This window comes from Mustela erminea, chromosome 6 (assembly GCF_009829155.1).
Source record: "Mustela erminea isolate mMusErm1 chromosome 6, mMusErm1.Pri, whole genome shotgun sequence".
NCBI classification, from domain to species: domain Eukaryota; kingdom Metazoa; phylum Chordata; class Mammalia; order Carnivora; family Mustelidae; genus Mustela; species Mustela erminea.
Genome location: NC_045619.1, coordinates 140,515,256 through 140,534,118, shown reverse-complemented (window position 1 = coordinate 140,534,118; position 18,863 = coordinate 140,515,256). Strand labels below are relative to the sequence as shown.

Below are 18,863 nucleotides of genomic sequence, written 5' to 3'. Positions count from 1 at the left end.
GTTTGATAAATCAGTTTACAGATAATTATGACTGAGTTTGAACATCTTTTCCTATGTTTAGAGGCCTTTTTCCCCCCGCTGTGTACTGTTCATGTCCCTTGTCCATTTCTATTCTTTTTTTTTTTTTTTAAGATTTTATTTATTCATTTCACAGTGAGAGAGACAGCAAGAGAGGGAACACAAGCAGGGGGAGCGGGAGAGGGAGAAGCAGGCCTTCTGCAGAGCAGGGAGCCTGATGCGGGGCTCAGTCCCAGGACCCTGGGATCATGACCCGAGCCGAAGGCAGACGCTTCACCGACTGAGCCACCCAGGTGCCCCCATTTCTTGGGGTCGTTGGACTGTTGGACTTTTTTTTTTTTTTAAGATTTTATTTATTTATTTATTTGTCAGAGAGAGAGAGAGAGAATAAGCAGGGGGATCAGCAGGCAGAGGGAGAAGGAGACTCCCTGCTGAGCAAGGAGCCCAATGCAGGACTTGATCCCAGGACCCTGGGATTACGACCTGAACTAAAATCAGATGCTTAATGGACTGAGCCACCTAGTATCCCTGGACTTTTTTTTTTTTTTTTAAAGATTTTATTTATTTATTTGACAGACAGTAAGTAGGCAGAGAGGCAGGCAGAAAGAGAGGAAGAGGGAAGCAGGCTCCCTGCTGAGCAGAGAGCCCGATGTGGGACTCGATCCCAGGACCCTGAGATCATGACCCGAGCTGAAGGCAGTGGCTTAACCCACTGAGCCACCCAGGCGCCCCTATCCCTGGACTTTTTTACATGCTCTGGTTACTAATCCTTAGGTAGTAAAATGGGTTGCAAATACCTTTTCTCTCTCTTTGTGATGTTTTTTGATGAATTGAAGTTAATTTTAAAGATTTTCATTTTGTGTCTATCTATTTGGAATTGTTAATCGTGGGGAGATAAGAGTATAAATAAAATTTAACTTTATTCTCAGGTAGATAACCAGTTGTGGTAGAATTTACCATTGAATCCATTTAGGTCTGAAGTTTTTTTGGTGGCAAATTTTTGACTAGTGATTTAATTTTTTTTAGTGGTTACATGATTTACTCAAGATTTGAAAAAAATTGTCACAGTTACTTGGATTTTTTTAGGTCTCTGTTTTGTCTGAATTTTTAATATTTATGGTTGTTAACAGTGCGCTTGTGCTATCTTTAATGTGTGAAGCATGTGTAATTATGTCTCCTTTTTTCAGTTTTGATATTGAATATTTCTCCCTTCTGTGCTGTTAATTCATCTTGCTTGTAGTTTATCACTTGTGCTTTGTAATTTTCTCTTTAATGCATTTCTTTTTTGTGTTTTTTAAATTCATTTATTTTGAAATAGCTGTAGAGTCACGCACTTGTATGTTTTAGATGTCTCTTTTAAGAGCATCTGTTGGAATTTTTTAATGCAGTTTTAAAGCATTTCGGCTGAGACATTTAGCCGATTTACACTCACTGTAATTTACACTCACTGGCTAGTCTATATTTCTTTCTCCTGTAATTTTTTTATTTTTTGAAATTAAAAAAAATTTTTTTGTCAGAGAAAGCGCACGCACGAGCACACAAGCAAAGGGAGCAAAAGGCAGAGGGAGAAGCAAGCTCCCTGCTGAGTAAGGATCCCGAAGTGTGACTCGATCCCAGAACCCTGGGATCACAATCTGAGCCCAAGACAGCCACTTAACTGACTTGAGTCACCCAGGCGCCCCCCCTTCTGTTATTTTTTAAATATCGATTTAATAGCTCTGGCATTCCATTTTCCCCATGTACTAGTTTGGAAAATAGGCTCTCTTTTTTGGTTTTTATGATTCTCTTAGAAATATCATGCATCCCTGACTTTTCAAAAATCTAAAAATACAAAAACAAAAACAATAAAACACAACCAACCAAACAAAAAAACCCAATAGTTTTACCTTCCTCTTAGATGGTACCAGAACTGTAGAAGCTTGACTTCATTCAGTCCCTTCGTGGCTTATATGTTATCATATGTTTTAATATTTTTAAGCACTATTCTTACTGGACAGAAGGGGACCTGTTTAGAATTATTGTTGTGTTTCACAGTCAGTGCTTATTTACATTTCCCACATTTTAACTTCTTTTCTCTATGGCTTCTTTTATCTTTTAGAACATCAGTTTAGGGCCATTTTTCTTCTGCTCAAAGCATATCCTTTGGCATGGCTTTTTTGTTGTTGTTGAAAGAATTGCTTGGTGATGAACTCTTTCCAGTTTTGTTTACCTGAAAGTATCTTTGTTTCACTGTCATTTGCAGAAGATGCTTCTGCTAAGTAATGCAGTTTAGGTTGGCCGCTGCCGAGCATATTTGCACATCTTATCCCTCTTTTCTTTGTCTTTTCCATTATTGCCCCTGAGAGGTCAGCTGTGTCTCAGTTGTTTGTTCTCTGGCTACTTTGGTATTCTTTGTGTTCAGCGCTGTGCTAGTTCAATGCAGTGTATCTTTACCTTGCTGGGGATTGTTTGGCTTCTTATATCTGTAAACGGGAGGTATTTTGAAATGTGTTTATTAGCTATTCATAAATCCTGAACTGTGAATTTCCATTTCTGCTGACCTGTCCATATAAAAGTATAAATCAGTCTTTTTTCATCTACTAGTATGTATTTTTTCCTGTCCTTTTGCTTTTCTCTTCACTTTGTTTCCCACAGTTCCACCAACAGACTGCATTGCCAGACTTGTAGATACCTGATAATCTGGTAAGTGAGAAGTAAAATCTGACAATAAAACTCTAGACCTAGTCTTTTGGGGGAAGGGGTAGGACTAGGACTCCTCTTTCAGTTTTTTCATCATAATTGGTTTATTTAGATGTTTCTTTTGTTTCGATCAGTGTTGGCAAATTATATTTTTATAGTTTTCAAATTAATTAGTATAAATTGTGTATGACATTTATAATTTTAGAAATGCTTTCTCTGTGTTTGTGGTAATAGTCTCTTTTTTGTTCTGCTTTTTAATTTTTCTTTTTTGAATATATTTGCTAAGAGATTATTTCATTTATTCTAAAAGTAACAGTTTTTATTTTTATTGGTTAACTCAGTTGTCCTTTTGTTTTTGTTTTAAATTTAGCTTCTCTTTTTAACATTACTGCTTTTAGCATAAGAAATGTGTCTGGAGCCTACTTTGTTTTCCCTTAACAAGGAAAGGAGAATTGGAGAATTAAATCCCTTGCTTATATTCTGTGTAAAGACTCACTACCTTCCTTGGCATGGTGAAATAGACCCTGTTTAGAACCTTTGAATACACACCTGCTCCCTGCCTCGTTAGAAGAATGCTCGAGGCCCCAACTTCCGGGATTTAGTTTGACCAGTGTTACTGGTTGCTTTAGGTGATCCCCTACTTCTCTGGGAGCCACTGTCAGTGAACAGGCCTATTTGCCCAGGACTTTCAGGATGGGATATTTCTAGGGGTGTGAGCAGTAAAAAAAAAGTCATCCTGTTATGGCATGGGTTAGGTCACTTTCTCTTTCATCATCTGAAATCAAAAGAATCCAAAGCAGGTTTTAAAATGTAATTGTCCCTGAGAAAAATTTATTGTTAGGATTTTCTTTTAAGAGGTACAAAACTGGGGTGCCTGGTTAAGCATCTGCCTTTGGCTCTGGTCATGATCCCTGGGTCCTGGGATCAAGCCCCGAATCGGGCTCCCTGCTTAGTGGGAAGCCTGCTTCTCCCTCTCCTACTCCCCCTTCTTGTGTTCCTCTCTCGCTGTGTCTCTCTCTGTCAAATGAATAAATTTTTTTTTTTAAAAAAGAGGTACAAAATTACTTAACAGTGTCCTTGTAATAAAATACAGTAGTGCGTTTAATGCAGCCATCTCACTGCAAGCTGATAGTTTAAAGCACAGATTAGGAGCGCCTGTGTGGCTCATTCAGTTGAGTGTCTGCCTTGGGCTCAGGTCATGATCTCAAGGCTCCCCGCTTGGTGGGGAAGCAGACGCTTCTCCCTTTCTCTCTGCCTCTCCCCCAGCTTGTGCTCCCTGCCTCAAATAAATAAATAAAACCCCTTTAAAAAAAATAAAGCACAAATTAGTAAATCCAGTTTGATAAGGAGCCAGAAAAAGGTCAGTTACTGTCTAAAAATGACACCATATAAACTTTGAAATAGTTCCAATGAAAGGTGCATAACTTGAATGTGGAAAGTATGGTCTCTAAAGAGTCTACGTAGCATAGCAAGAGAGAAAACTTGGCAGATATAAGATTATAAGCATCTATTTGCTATATAAAAATACTTTTTACTGTGAGGTTGGATTCTGAGGATTGTTAAAACAATCTTCAAAATTTGAATATTAAGTCCAAAAGTAAATATGCCACAGTTAAATGAAAAAGTCATAGTACATGGGTATGTCTCATTTTACACAATGGATATAATCCTCTGGAAATGTTTTTTCAAAAAACGATTTCTTTTCCTTTGGATATACTAAATACTCAAAGTGTGTTTGCTATTTTAAATAGTACATAGTCAGTCTACATGATTCTTTATGAATTTAAGTGAATTTTGTGAGTTAAGATTTTCCTGTATGTTTTCTATATGTACAACATAAAGGTGGTAATGATTTTCTAGGATCTCCTGAACAGATTTTCCTCTAGCAAATGCAGATATGGTCGGGAAATGCAGGTACATGTCTTTAGTAACTTTGTTAAAGCTTGAGCCAAAAGTAAAGATGTCCTTAGGTCAGACCAAATACTTCATGCCCCAGAATAGTTTTATTTTTTGTAGGTTTTGTTGGGGCTGCCTGGCTTAGTGGGTGAGCACCCCATCCTGACCACAAGTGCTGATACCAGCATCTCCCAGGGATCTGTGGAGCACTCAGAATCATTCAGTAGACCTTCTGTTTTTGTAAATCATACAGCAAAGCCCCATGAAACTGTAGCTGGTGCATTTATATAGACGACAATGGGAACGGTTTATAGGGGCACCGATTCAGAGTAATTGGGGATCACTGTAGTGTACACATGTGAGTGTCAGATTAGGTCTGGGACTTGCAATCCGTCATCATTACAGCATCATTCCTGAGAGCCTGTGGGCAAGATCCTCGAAGAAATTGAAGCTGGGAGCACGCCCCGTAAAAGAGCAAACACCGGAGAGAGGGCATTGGAAGACCTCAGAGGAAGGAAGACCAAGGGCGCTCTGCTTGTTCGACCACCCTCGAACTAGATTGCAGCTCCCATGAACCCCCGACCCGGTTCTGTGGCTGAGGTTCTGGGGTCTGCGCCTGCCTTCCGCGGGCTCGCGGTCGGCGGCCCTCGTTGGCTTTTAAAAGGTGCCGCCCCGCGCCGCCCCGGCCACCGCACTGGACTTCGCTGGTGGGAGGGGGCCGACAGGCCGGCGGCAGAGGCGCAGCCCCCTCCCCCACGCACCATGAGGTGAGGCTCCCCGCTGCTGCCAGGGCACCGGACCCCGCCAGCGGGCCGTCTTCCTTAGAGCTGGGCGCAGAGGAGGCTGGGAGGGGGACAGACTCGGTGTTTGACCTTCGGAGTGAAACTTCGGTGGGGCCGCCAGGACAGGTTGGATGGTACGGACAGGTTTACCCAACTCCTTTGCTCCCAACTCCTCACTGGATTCTCTGGGTGTCCGAGTGAGGAAAGCCTTGCAGAACTTCCGGAGAGAGGGCATCCCTCCTTACAGCTCTGCCGGGGTATAGATTTACAGTATTCTAGGTCAGCTTTTGAAATGTCAAACCGTGAGTACCCGTATTTTGCCCTTATAGCAAAGGTCATTGGTTTTTATTCCTTGTGTGTATGATTATCTGTGCCTTAGAAAACATTTAAACTTTTGTACAGGGCAAATTTCTTTATATTTTTTTTAAAAATTTTATGAAACTCTTATTCTACAGTATTTTCTTTTTTTTTTAAGATTTTATTTATTTATTTGACAGACAGAGATCACAAGTAGGCAGAGAAGCAGGCAGAGAGAGGGGGAAGCAGGCTCCCTGCTGAGCAGAGAGCCCCATGTGGGGCTCGATCCCAGGACCCTGAGATCATGACCCGAGCTGAAGGCAGAGTCTTAACCCACTGAGCCACCCAGGTGTCTTAAGTTACTTTATTTTCTTAATGTTGTTATAGAAATCTTTTTTTTCTTTTGTAATTTTTATTTAAATTCTGGTTAGTTAACATATAATAGTGGTTTCGGTAGAATACAGTGCTTCATCACTTACATACAGCCAGTGCTCATCATAACAAGCGCCCTCCTTAATACCCATCTGCTACCCACCTCCCTCCATCAGCTCTCGGTTCGTTTTTTATTCTGAACAGTCTCTTATGGTTTGCTTCCCTCTCCCCCTCTCTCTCCCCTTTCCCCCCTTCCTGTATGTTCATCTGTTTTGTTTCCTAAATTCCACATACAAGTGAAATCATATGGTATTTGTCTTTGACTTACTTTGCTCAGCGTAATATAAACTAGCTTCATCCATATCATTGCAAATAGCAAGATTTCATTCTTTTTGATAACTTAGTAATATTCCATTGTAAATATATATAACACAACTTTATCCATTCATCAGTCGGTGGACACTGGGGCTCTTTCCATAATGTCCATAATTTGGCTGTTGTTGATAATGCTGCTATAAACATGTGCCCCTTCAAATCTGTGTTTTTGTATCTTTGGGTAAATACCTAGCAGTACAATTGCTGGGTCATAGGGTAGCTCTATTTTTAACTTTTTGAGGAACCTCCACACTGTTCTCCAGAGCGGCTGCACCAGTTTGCATTCCCACCAGTGGTGTAGGAGGGTTCCCCTTTCTGCACATTCTTGTCAACACCTGTTGGCCTGTTTTGTTAATTTTAGCCATTCTGATAGGTGTGAGGTGGTATCTCATCGTTTTTTTTTTTTTTTTAAGATTTTATTTATTTATTTGAGAGGGGGCGGGGGAGGGAACAGAAGCAGGAGAGGGAGAGGGAGAAGCAGATTCTGCTGAACAGGAAGCCCAACGCGGGGTTTGATCCCAGGACCCTGAGATCATGACCAGAGCTGAAGGCAGCCGCTTAACTGACTGAACCCCCCAGGTGCCCATCTCATGGTGGTTTTGATTTGTATTTCCCTGATAATGAGTGATTTGAGCATCTTTTCATGTCTGTTAGCCGTCTGGATGGCTTCTTTGGAAGTGTTTATTCATGTCTTCTGTCTAATTCTTAATGGGGTTATTTGTTTCTTGGGTGTGAGTTTGATAAGTTCCTTATAGATTTTGGATACTAACCCTTTATCAGATACGTACTTTCCATTATGTCATTCCATAGGCCGCCTTTTAATTTTGTTGATTATTCCTTTGCTGTGCAGCATTTTATCTCGATGTCCCAGTAGTTTATTTTTGCTTTTGTTTTCTTTGCCTCCAGTGATGTGTCTAGTAAGAAGTTGCTCCAGCCGAGGTCAAAAAGGTTGCTGTCTGTGTTCTCCTCTAGAATTGCTTCATCCCAAGGGTATTCGACTGTCATCTTTTCATTTCCATTTGCTTCCATGTATTTTTTTTTTTTTAGTTTTTCTTTAATTTCCCAGTTAACCCATTCATTCTTTTTTTTTTTTTTTAAAGATTTTATGTATTTATTTGACAGAGAGAAATCACAAGTAGATGGAGAGGCAGGCAGAGAGAGAGGGAAGCAGGCTCCCTGCTGAGCAGAGAGCCCGATGCGGGACTCGATCCCAGGACTCTGAGATCATGACCTGAGCCGAAGGCAGCGGCTTAACCCACTGAGCCACCCAGGCACCCCTAACCCATTCATTCTTTAGTAGGATGTTTTTTAATCTCCATGTATCTGTCTTTCCAAAGTTTTTTCCTGTGGTTGACTTCAAATTTCATAGTGTTGTGGTCTGTAAATATACATGGTATGATCTCGGTCTTTTTGTGCTTGTTGAGGGCTGATTTGTGACCCAGTATGTGATCTGTTCTGGTGAAAGTTCCTTGTGCACTTAAAAAGAATGTATATTTTGTTGCTTTAGGATGATGTTCTAAATATATCTCATAAGTCCATCTGACCCAGTATGTTTCAAAGCCATAGTTTCCTTTTTGATTTTCTGCTTAGGTATCTGTCCATTATGGTGAGTGGGGTGTTAAAGTTCCTTACTATTACTATATTATTATCAATGAGTTTCTTTATGTTTGTTATTGATTGATTGATATATCTGGGTGCTCCCAAGTTGGGTGCATAAATATTTACAGTTGGTATAGCTTCGTGATGGGCCCTTCTTCGTCTCTTGTTACAGTCTTGGGCTTAAAATCTTGTTTGTCCCATATAAATTTGGCTACTCCAGCTTTCTTTCGGTGTGGTAGGATATTTTTCTACGTTATTAAATCAACAGCTTTTATTTGGGAGCATCTTAATTTGATTTTTAGATTAAGTATGGCAAAAAATGCATAAATTTTAAAAATATCTGCAGCAACAAAAATTTACACATTATAAGGCATTGTAATATAAATACGTATATAGTAACTTTGTTTTGACAGTCTGACATTTGGCTCTCCTACCTTATCCCACAATCAGTGGCCCCTCTGTGATTGTTTTACTTTGATTTATTAATGTGGTTAGTTAAATTTATGGATTTCCTGTTTATTGAACCAATTCTTAACAATCCTGTGATGAATCTGAATTAATCTCTGTTATTTTAATCTCGGGATAGATTCTCTTTGCCAATGCATATATTTTAGAATTTTAGCATTAATATTCATACTAGAGATAACTCTTTTTTATTTCCTTTTTTAGATTTTGTCAGATTTTGGTACTACATTTAGCTGCTTTATTAAAAAGTTGGGAAGCTTTATTCCTTTTACTGAGTTTTGATACAGATTAGATAGCATAAATATTATTTACTCTTTCATTTAGTCACCAGATACATGTTCACTATATGCCAGGCATTGGGCTGGCTGCTAAGCAGTCAGAGGTAAACAAAACAGAAATGGTTTCTGCCCTTACAGGGGCAGGTTTATTAGGGAATTAGCCATTAATGAAGTAGTTATAAATATGTAGTTATAAATCATGACAAGTACTCTCAAAGAAAGGAACAGAGTGCTTTCGAAAGAAATGTCATTGAAGAACTTCTGGAGATTACACTTTTTCTGTATTTGAGGACATGCTTATTGAGTACATATGCACTAAAAGGTAATTCATTTTAAGTGAAACATTTATTGAAGATTTGATGTGCACTTTGGTATGTGGTAAATAAAACGAAGTCTTCATTATTGTAGAAGTTAAAATAAAAAATACTGGTAGTCATAGCTACCAGAGTTAGAGGGTATATTCCACATTTTTTAAATGAAGAAATTAAGACTTAGTTTAAGTAGACACTTCTAGTTTAACATGTCCAGTTGTATACACCCTCTGGAAATCCCACTGAGGTGGCAGTAAAAGAGTAAAGATATAAACTGACAAAAAGAATGGAAAAGTAGATGCCAGGTACAGTCAGCTTTGGGGAACTAGCACGAAGATGGCGAGTCCTGTGTGGCTTTACGGAGTGGGGCTGCTGAAAGCCGAAGAGCAGTCAGTGGGCAAGAGGCCAGCGGACTCCCAGCGGGCAGTCCGGCAGCAGCTCAGGATTTGGAAGTTACAAGTATTTCTCAAGGCAAGATGATAGGGTGGCACAGAAGTAGAATGATTAAGTGGTGATTTTGGTAGTTTTGATGCTCTAGACTCCCTTCCCTGCTCCTCGCCTCTAGACAGTTGCTTAGCTGTCTTCTACCCAGACAGGGCACTGACAGCTCACCTGCGGGAGGTGATCACATTCAGGAGGCTGAGGCAGCTGGGGTGGAGCAGAGCACGGAAACCAGGATGAGCGTTAAGTGGAAGTCGCCGTACTGAGTAGGGAAGCCAGAGCTGTCTGGCTGCGTGACTCTTCAGAGCCAAGAGTCGAGCTTGTGCTCCTCCTAAACAAGATCTTAAAGGATTCTTTCCTGGGGAAACATCAACCCTGGTAAAATATTTAGCAGATACAGACTTTGGGAGTTCGCCTAATTAAATAGTTGCATCACCATCAGATACAGGAGAGAGAGAAAAAGAAAGTGCGAGAGAGCTCCTGGTCAGAGACACTGTTCATGTGCCAGCCTCGTCGTCAGCTTTAAGTGCCTCACATGCGGACAACGAAGGATCACCAGCCATTTGGTGGGAGTCTCTAATATAAAAGAAACCAAACAGGAGGGCTGCCTGGGTGGCTCAGTCGGTTAAGGCTCTGTCTTTGGCTCAGGTCATGATCCCAGGGTCCCTGGATGGAGCCCGGGTAGGGTTTTCTGCTCAGTGGGCAGTTTGCTTCTCCCTCTGCCCCTCCCACTGCTGGTACTCACTCTCTCTCTCAAACAAATAAAAAGGAAGGAAGAAAGGAACCAAACAGGAATAAACAAGTAGGAAATAAAAGGATCTTGGTAGAAATAGATTTACTGCAGGTAACAGAAGAAACTTGAACCAAATAAAACTATGGTACCTTTCAAGAGAAAAGAAATGACATCTGTGAAAGAAGAGGTTCTATTTTTTTAAAAAGCGAAATTATTCAGGAAACAGAAAAGGTCTCTGTGAGAGCAGAAGAAAATATATAATGATTGGATAATAAAGCTGAAGAATTCTCCCCCAAAATAAAATAGCCACAAGAATTAGAAAATAAGAGTGAGTAAATAAAAGTGGAGAAGCAAAGAGGTCTTTTGTCTTATACAGTGGGAGGAAACCATTATTAAAATCCCGGAACTGGAAGAGGTGAGCGTCTGGTTGAATGGGTCTTCTGTCTGGTGTCCTGAAGAAGAAAACAGGGAACAAAACCAAATCGAATCACCAGACCAAACCTTTAGTTCCAGAAGGAAGAAGACCAGATTAGTTCTTCATCATTGTACTTCTAGAAAAAAAAAAAAATGGGAAGGAGGGGAGGTGTCGTGCCCAAACTACACTTTGAACAAGGGCAGGAATAAAAGAAACCCTGTAAACTTGAAATTATATGTAAGTACTGTTGGGAAGCCCCAACAGTTCTGTGAGAAAGGTGGAGTTGTGCAGAGGGGGCATAGCTCAGAGATGACCAGCAGCTGTTTAGTCCAGAAACAGTCCCGTCTTAAGAGAGAATTGCTAAGTACCAGGCTAAGACTGAACATTAAGGAAAGCAGAGAGAAATTGGAAAGTGCCTGAGTGGCCCAGAGATCTTAGTATGTGCTAGCAAAATACCCCTAGAAGTGAGTATATGACCTTGGAAAGCAAGGGATGTGGGTCTTGTAGTAGTCTTGAAGAGGAAACTGAGCTGGAATTAATAGGCCCTCCTGAACCAGATTACACTTGCAGGTTACAAGAGGATTGGCGACAACAAGTATTATTTTTTCAAAAATCCTTGGATGCGGGAACAGAGAAGGGGGAACTCTTACATTAAGAAACCTCAGAACTTCTCTCATCCCTCCCTACACCCTGAATCTTCTTGTTCAAATACAAAAAACCCCAGAAAGAATATGTACAGCATCCTTACAGCGATACAGTGGCAATTGCATTTCTTTGTTGGTTTGTTTTTGTTTTTTTGTAACATAATATTTTTAATATTGAGGTAGAATTCATTGGTTTTTAGTATATTCACAAGGTGTACAGTCATTACCACGATCAGTTGCGCTGTGAACCCCAGGGCTTTTTTCTCTCCCCCTTGACTTTGAGTTTGGCCATATGACTAGCTTTGGGCAATAATGTCAGGTAGACGTGATAGTTTAGTAGTTTCAGGCCTAATAAATCTTAAAAGGACTTGGGTATTCTCCACTTGTTCTCTGTACCTCTGCCATTTCCACGAGAAAAACATGCCTCCCTAGCTTATTGGTTGAAGGAACGTAGGAGACGTAGCAGGGCTGCCCCAGCTGAGCTAAGCCTAATTCAGCCAACGTTGTAGAAGTGTGAGCAGTAGTAGATGATTGTGGCTATAAGCTACTGAATTTTGAGATGGTTTGTTACTAAGCAGTAGTTAACTGATAGAAATGTATAAGAAAAGGCTAAGGGGGAGGGATGTGCATCACACAGTTTTCTACAGATGACAAGAAAAGCCCCGAATACTGGTACAGTGTAGATCAGGGCTGGGCAAGTGACTGCATTTGCCTGTTTTTAAATAAAGTTTTATTAGAACCTAGTCACTTTTCCATTCATTTACACATTGTCTGTGGCTGCTTTTATGCTTCACCAGCAGAACTAAGTCTTTGTAACAGAGACTGTATGCTCACAGTCCTAAAATATTTACTGTCTGGCCCTTCATGAAGAAGCTTGTGGACCTCTTGAAGTAGATGAAAAGTGACCTAAAATCCCAACATAAACTTAAAAATAAGCTCCACACTTATTTGGTTGGAAGGATAGTAACAAGTCTCAGCAGTGATGTGGAGAAAGTACAACTTTCCGTGCACTGCTAATGAGAAGGTAAAATGGTGCAGTCACTTTGGAAAACAGAATAGCAGTTCTCCAAATGGTTAAACATAGATTTATCATGGTTCAGCCGTTCTCTTAGGTATATATTCAGGAGAACTGAAAAAATGTCCACACAAAAACTTGTACATTAACATTCATAGTATTGTACACAATACCCCAAAAGTTGAAACATTCCAAATGTCCATCAGTTGGTGATTGGATAAAAGAAAATGTGGTATATCCGGAAAGTATCATCTTCCTCTGAATGAGCCAGGGAAAATGAAATGTGAGTGAAGCACATGCCACCATATGGATGAACCCGGAAAACACGATGCTGTGTGAGGGAAGCCAGGCACAAAGGACCACGCATTGTGGGATTCCATTTACATGAAATGGTCCAATATAGGCAAATCTATACAGACAGAAAGTAAAATAATGGTTACCTGGGCCTGGGGATAGGAAGCATTGAAGGGTGAGGATAGTGGCTGAGGGGTACACAGCTTCTTTTTGGAGTGACGAGATGATCTAAAATTGATAGTAGTGATGTTTGCACAGGTCTGAATAGACGAAAGCCATTGAATTGTACATTTTAGGTGGGTAAATTGTATGCCGTGAGCTGTATCTCAATAAAGTATTTAAAAATAAAATAAATGAACACAAAAAATGAAGACCACAAAGCAGAATTACAAGAATTTGAGGAAGAGGGGCGCCTGGGTGGCTTTGTGGGTTAAAGCCTCTACCTTCAGCTCGGGTCATGATCCCAGGGTCCTGGGATCGAGCCCCGCATCGGGCTCTCTGCTCAGCGGGGAGCCTGCTTCCCTTCCTCTCTCTCTGCCTGCCTCTCTGCCCACTTGTGCTGTCTGTCAAATAAATAAATAAAATCTTAAAAAAAAAAAAAAACAGAATTCGAGGAAGAGATAGCCAGACCATAGGAGGATGTGAAATGGGCACTAGCAGAACAGAAAAGAAAAGGAAGAAAAAGATTAAACTGTTTCAGAAACAGAGTAAAATAGGAGGCACATGAGAGACTAGGTCCCATGGCAAATCTAAAGATTAGACTTGAAATGTTGTGCTTATTTTACCATGATTTTTACTGTGTAAAACAGAACCAAAGATAACATGAGAAAAGTGATTAAAAGCAAACAAATTAATCTCTAAAAAGAAAATACTGAGATAGTAATATAGGAGACCGCCAAAAGAGATCCAAAATATACTTGCAAACTTGGAGCCCCCAAAGAAGAAAATCAAAATAGTATAATTAGTCAGATATCTGAAAGTATAATTCAAATATTTCTGTAAAAAGAAATAATTTATTTTTTGAATGTACATTTTGAAAGGATGCACCATGTATTCCAAGGAAAACTGGCCCAGCCCTGAGACATACTCTGGTAAAAATTTGGGGACTGACAAAAGGAAAGAAAATCAGCTTGGTGGCAGAACAGAAACAATGCCAGCAAACAGTAGGCTCAGGGCTTGAACTGACCCTGAGATCAAGACTTGAGCAGAGATCAAGAGTTGGACATGTAACCAGTTGAACCACTCAGGAACCCCAAATTTTTTTTTTTTTTTTTCGAAGAAGTAATCTTTATTTTTCCCTGCTCTGGTTCTTTTTTCTTCTGTTTAATTAACTTCTGATCCTTATCATTTATTTCCTTTCCTTATTCTCTTATTAATTTACTGTTTGTATGTTTTCTGAGTTCTTGAATTGACTTTAATTCACTGATTTTCCAGCGTTTTTCTTTAATATTTACATTTAAAATTAATAGGGTTTTTTTGGTAGATTTTTTTTCTTACACTTTACATGTATCTAAATTTAGATGGTAATTTTCATTGTCATTCAGCCATTTTAAATTTCATTATAATTTAACTTGTGAGTCATATTTAAGTAGGTTGTTTTTTTTTTTAAGATTTTATTTATTTGACAGACAGACAGAAATCACAAGTAGCAGAGGGGCAGGCAGAGAGAGAGAGGGGGAAGCAGGCTCCCCGCTGAGCCGAGAGCCTGATGCGGGGCTCAATCCCAGGACCCTGAGATCATGACCTGAGCTGAAGGCAGAGGCTTTAACCCACTGAGCCACCCAGGCTCCCCTGGTTTTGTTTTTTTTTTTAACATAGGGCTCTGGAGATTAATTTTTCTATGGTCACATTATAATTTTACTAGATCTTGGTCAGAAATTGTTTTCTATACTGTATCAGTATTTGGTGCCAAACACAGTTTAAGTATATATAGTTCAGTGAATTTTGGTAAATCTGTGTATCCTGTAACCAGCAAACCAATAAAAATAGACTCTCTCACCCCAGAAAGTTCCTTTGTGCCTACTTCACTTCCAGTTTTCTTTTTCCTACCTCGGTAACCACTGGTGGGCTCTTTATCGCTATAGATTAGTTTTGCCAATTCTAGAACTTTAACACACGCGTGCACATATATAAATTGAATATATATGGAATCCTATATTGTGTACTTTTTTAATGTCTGCTTTCTTTTGTCCAAGTTACGTTTTTGAGTTTCATGCATGCCTCAGCAGTTTTCCTTTTTTATTGCTGAGTAGTAGTATGTTACATGAATAGGCCACAGTTTGTTTATCCATCTATTCACCTATCATGAACATGTAGATTTCCAGTTTTACCTTCTGAGAATAATGCTTCCCTGAAGGTTCATGTACAAATCCTTTTACAGACATAATGTTTCATTTTTCTTGGGTAGATTTCTAAGAGTAGAACTGCTTGGCTGTGAACTAAGTGTATGTTTGACTTTATAAGAAGCCGACAAAACTTTTCCCAGTTGACTATATAGCTTTATATTCCTACCAGGAATCTAGGAGAGTTCTTCATTCTTGCCAACACTTAGTATTTTCTGTCTTTTTAATTTTAGTCATTCTACTGGGCAAGCATCACCTCCCTAATAACTAATAACATTGACTATGTTCCTATGTACTTACTTACCATTAGTTTGTCCTTTGTGGTGTGTTTAAGAGTTCTTTGTATATTCTGGACACAAGTGCTTTGCAGATATTTTTCTTAATGATGCCTTTTGAAGCTCAGAAGGTTTTAATTTTCATAAAGTCCAGTATATGAGTTTTTCTTTAATGGCAACTGATTTTTGTACCCTAAGCAATTGTCATCTGCCTCATGGTCTGGATTTTTTCCCTGTGATTTTTTTCTAGAAGTCTTACAGTTTTAGCTCTTACGTTTATGTCTGTAATTCATTTCCAGTTGAATTTTATGGTTTGAGGTAGGGGTTGAAGTTCATGGTTTGTTTTTTTTCTGTTTGGGTTGTTATAGAACCGTCTGTTGTAAAAAATATTCTTTCTCTTTGAATGATACTGGCAGTGTTGCCAAAAATGAACTCTGATGCTGTCCCACTGATCTGTATATATTATCTTTACACATCAATACCGCAATCTAGACTGTGTTTCTCTTTGTAGTAATTCTTGAAATCAAGTGGTGAGTCTTTTAACTTTGTTCTTTTCTAAAATTGTTCTGGCTGTTCTGTATCCTTTGATTGCAAAGAATCAGGTCATCAATTTCTGCAGATTGGGAATATGGGTTTAGAATCAGGTCATCAATTTCTGCAGATTGGGAATATGGGGAACATTTATGCTTCAGTGTTGTATCTCAGCATCTCCCAGCAAGGTCACAAAGCTCTCCCAAGTTATTGGAGAGCACAGGTTCAGACCGAAGCTGGATAATAGCATGCTCCACAAAGGATGTCTCCAAAAACACTTGATGTTTCTATCTGTTCAGAGGAGATTTTTAGTTCTCTAGAATTCTAGGCTGAATTAATGATTGGTAACTGAAAATTAAGCAATTTGAAATTGAATAAAACGTAACATCCTGGGGCGCCTGGGTGGCTCAGTGGGTTAAAGCCTCTGCCTTAGGCTCAGGTCATGATCCCAGGGTCCTGGGATCGAGCCCCGCATCGGGCTCTCTGCTCAGCAGGGAGCCTGCTTCCCCCTCCCTCTCTCTGCCTACTTGTGATCACTGTCTGTCAAATAAATAAATAAAATCTTAAAAAAAAAAAAAACACGAAACATCCTGTAAGAAAGGAAATTACCCAGTGTGGCCCAGCTGTGATTAGTGCATACAATTTAGTGAAACACTGAATACTGATACAGCAAAATTAGTGATATGAGTTTATATGGCATTTTATTTAGAAACATGGAGTTACACCAGAAGATATAGCCAAAGTTGAAAGTGGTCAACTAAGAGGGATGGAAATAGGGGCTCCCTGGGAGGGTGGGGACAGTGATTGATAAACCTAGTGGTCTTTGGCTTTTTATTTTGTGTCTATGCTTTGTTGAAATTTATTTTAAAAAGTAAGGGGAAGAAAGATCAAGTAGCTTTCTCAAAGTCACAAAGCTAGAAAGACCTAGGTTCAAAGTCCTGGCTTGCCAAGTCCTTCTGTTTACAGAGTCTATTCCCTTGACCACTCGTTCTACTCCCTTCCTGGAGTCTGAAGAAGCCCTTGTCCTGAACATAACTGTTTCACACACAATTCTGAAATTATGACCTCAGTGTTAAAGATCACTCTTTCAGGGGCGCCTGGGTGGCTCAGTGGGTTAAGCCTCTGCCTTCGGTTCAGGTCATGATCCCAGGGTCCTGGGATCGAGTCCCACATGGGGCTCTCTGCTCAGCAGGGAACCTGCTTCCCCCTCTCTCTGCCTGCCTCTCTGCCTACTTGTGACCTCTGTCTGTCAAATAAATAAATAAATCTAAAAAAAAAATAAAAAGATCACTCTTTCAGATAGACACATGGTCTCCTATTTTTTTTGGTTTTTTGTTTTGTTTTGTTTTCCTGTATTCCCTAGCTCTAGCCCAGAGCCATACATACAACAGGACTACAGTAAAGAACTGCGGGACACAGGTGAAGAATGATTAATGCAGGGTGGAGAAATCTTAAGTCATCAGAACAGCTAGATTTGGGGGGAGGCTTTAAACGTGAGGACTATTTAGACGTGAAGTGGGGGAGGAGTGTGAGTATCAGATTTTGTGGAACTAATGAGGGAAATTACATCAGGAGTGCTCTGAGTTGGGCATTTTTCCTTTGTGTGTGAGAGGGAGATAGACTTTATTGAGTAGGTGGGAATCAGAGGCTTTAAATATCCTTATATTTTAGGTTTCGAGTTTTCACAGCAGTTATGTAAGCTTTTGTGATTTCTTACCAATAAATACTAGGATAAATGTCTCCAGGCATGGTAGCAGATAAGAGAGGGACTTGATAAATTATCTGGTGCCATGCATAAAGCCTTATACATAAGAGGTCTTAAGGAAGGCAGTCTGGAAAGTCACTGTGTTTGAACTGAAAGGAGTCTTAGAGAATTCCAACTGCATGAGGCCTTGGAGTAAATAATGTAACAAAGTTCATAGTGTGTTTAACAAAAGTGGTTTAAACAGGGGCGCCTGGGTGACTCAGTGGGTTAAGCCTCTGCCTTCGGCTCAGGTCATGATCTCAGGGTCCTGGGATCGAGCCTCGCATCAGGGGGTCTCTGTTCAGCGGGGAGCCTCCTTCCTCCTCTCCCTCTGCCTGTCTCCCTGCCCACTTGTGATCTTTTTCTCTCTGTCAAATACATAAATAAAATCTAAAAAAAGTATTTCATATCTCAGGAGACTCAGAGGCACGGCCGCTCGAGGTGAGTTTGTTTAGCGGTTCGGGGACTTCATCAGGGATGGATCTTCTGTTTTGTTCCACTCTCAGTATGTCGGCTGGTCAGTCCCCTCTTGGTTACGAGGAATTCCAGGCAACGGACACATATAAGACAAGGCCAGGGGCACCTCCGTGGCTCACTTGGTTAAGCAGCTGCCTTCAGCTCCGGTCATGATCCCAGAGTCCTGGGATCGAGCCCCGCGTCTGGCTCCCTGCATAGTGGGAAGCCTCTTTCTCCCTCTCACTCTGTCTCCTCTGCTTCGTGTGCGCGTGCTCTCTCTCTCTCTCAAATAAATAAAATCTTTAGATTAAAAGAAAGACAAGGCCAAAGGCTAGATGGAGACAGGGAGATTGCATCTTTTCTTCCAGTGCTTTTGTAAGAAAGCTTTCCCAGAGTTCTCTCTGCTGACGTCCTTTCACGTCACCCGGGCCAGAAACCATAAGAAGCTTCAATTCTCTCTCTCTCAAATACACACACACACACACACGCACACACACCCTTCCCAGGCTTCTCCTAAAGCATCGGATCACCCAGTATCTCAACAAAATTAGGGTTTGGGGGATGAAAAGAAAATGGAGCATGATTATTAGGAAGGCAGTCCACAGTGTCCTCACACTAATGTCTCAGAACAAGGTAGTGGCGGACCTACATGAGATTCCTGGTCTCCTGACTCCCAGTTTAATTTTCCCCTCTTGACATAAATAACCTATTTGTTGTTTTTTTTTTTTTTTAAGATTTTATTTATTTATTTGACAGAGAGAGATCACGAGTAGGCAGAGAGGCAGGCAGAGAGAGAGAGGAGGAAGCAGGCTCCTGCTGAGCAGAGAGCCTGATGCGGGACTCGATCCCAGGACCCTGAGATCATGACCTGAGCCGAAGGGAGCGGCTTAACCCACTGAGC

At 40.4% G+C, this 18,863-nt stretch overlaps 1 protein-coding gene across 7 annotated transcripts in view; it reads left to right on the top strand.

The window, feature by feature from the left end:
• Positions 1 to 18,863, top strand: part of TASOR2 (transcription activation suppressor family member 2) — a 76,855-nt gene that overhangs the window by 5,212 nt on the left and 52,780 nt on the right. For 2 of the 7 annotated variants that reach the window (XM_032349838.1, XM_032349843.1), the window contains exon 1: positions 3,708 to 5,360. The exons of 2 other annotated variants lie outside the window; for them this stretch is intronic. In XM_032349838.1, the coding sequence (XP_032205729.1) occupies positions 5,164 to 5,360 (197 nt within the window). In that variant the 5' untranslated portion in view covers positions 3,708 to 5,163. Of the gene's footprint in view, positions 1 to 3,707; positions 5,361 to 17,086; positions 17,182 to 18,863 lie in introns of those variants that run through there. 3 more of the 7 variants (XM_032349836.1, XM_032349837.1, XM_032349840.1) reach the window with 3 other exon arrangements.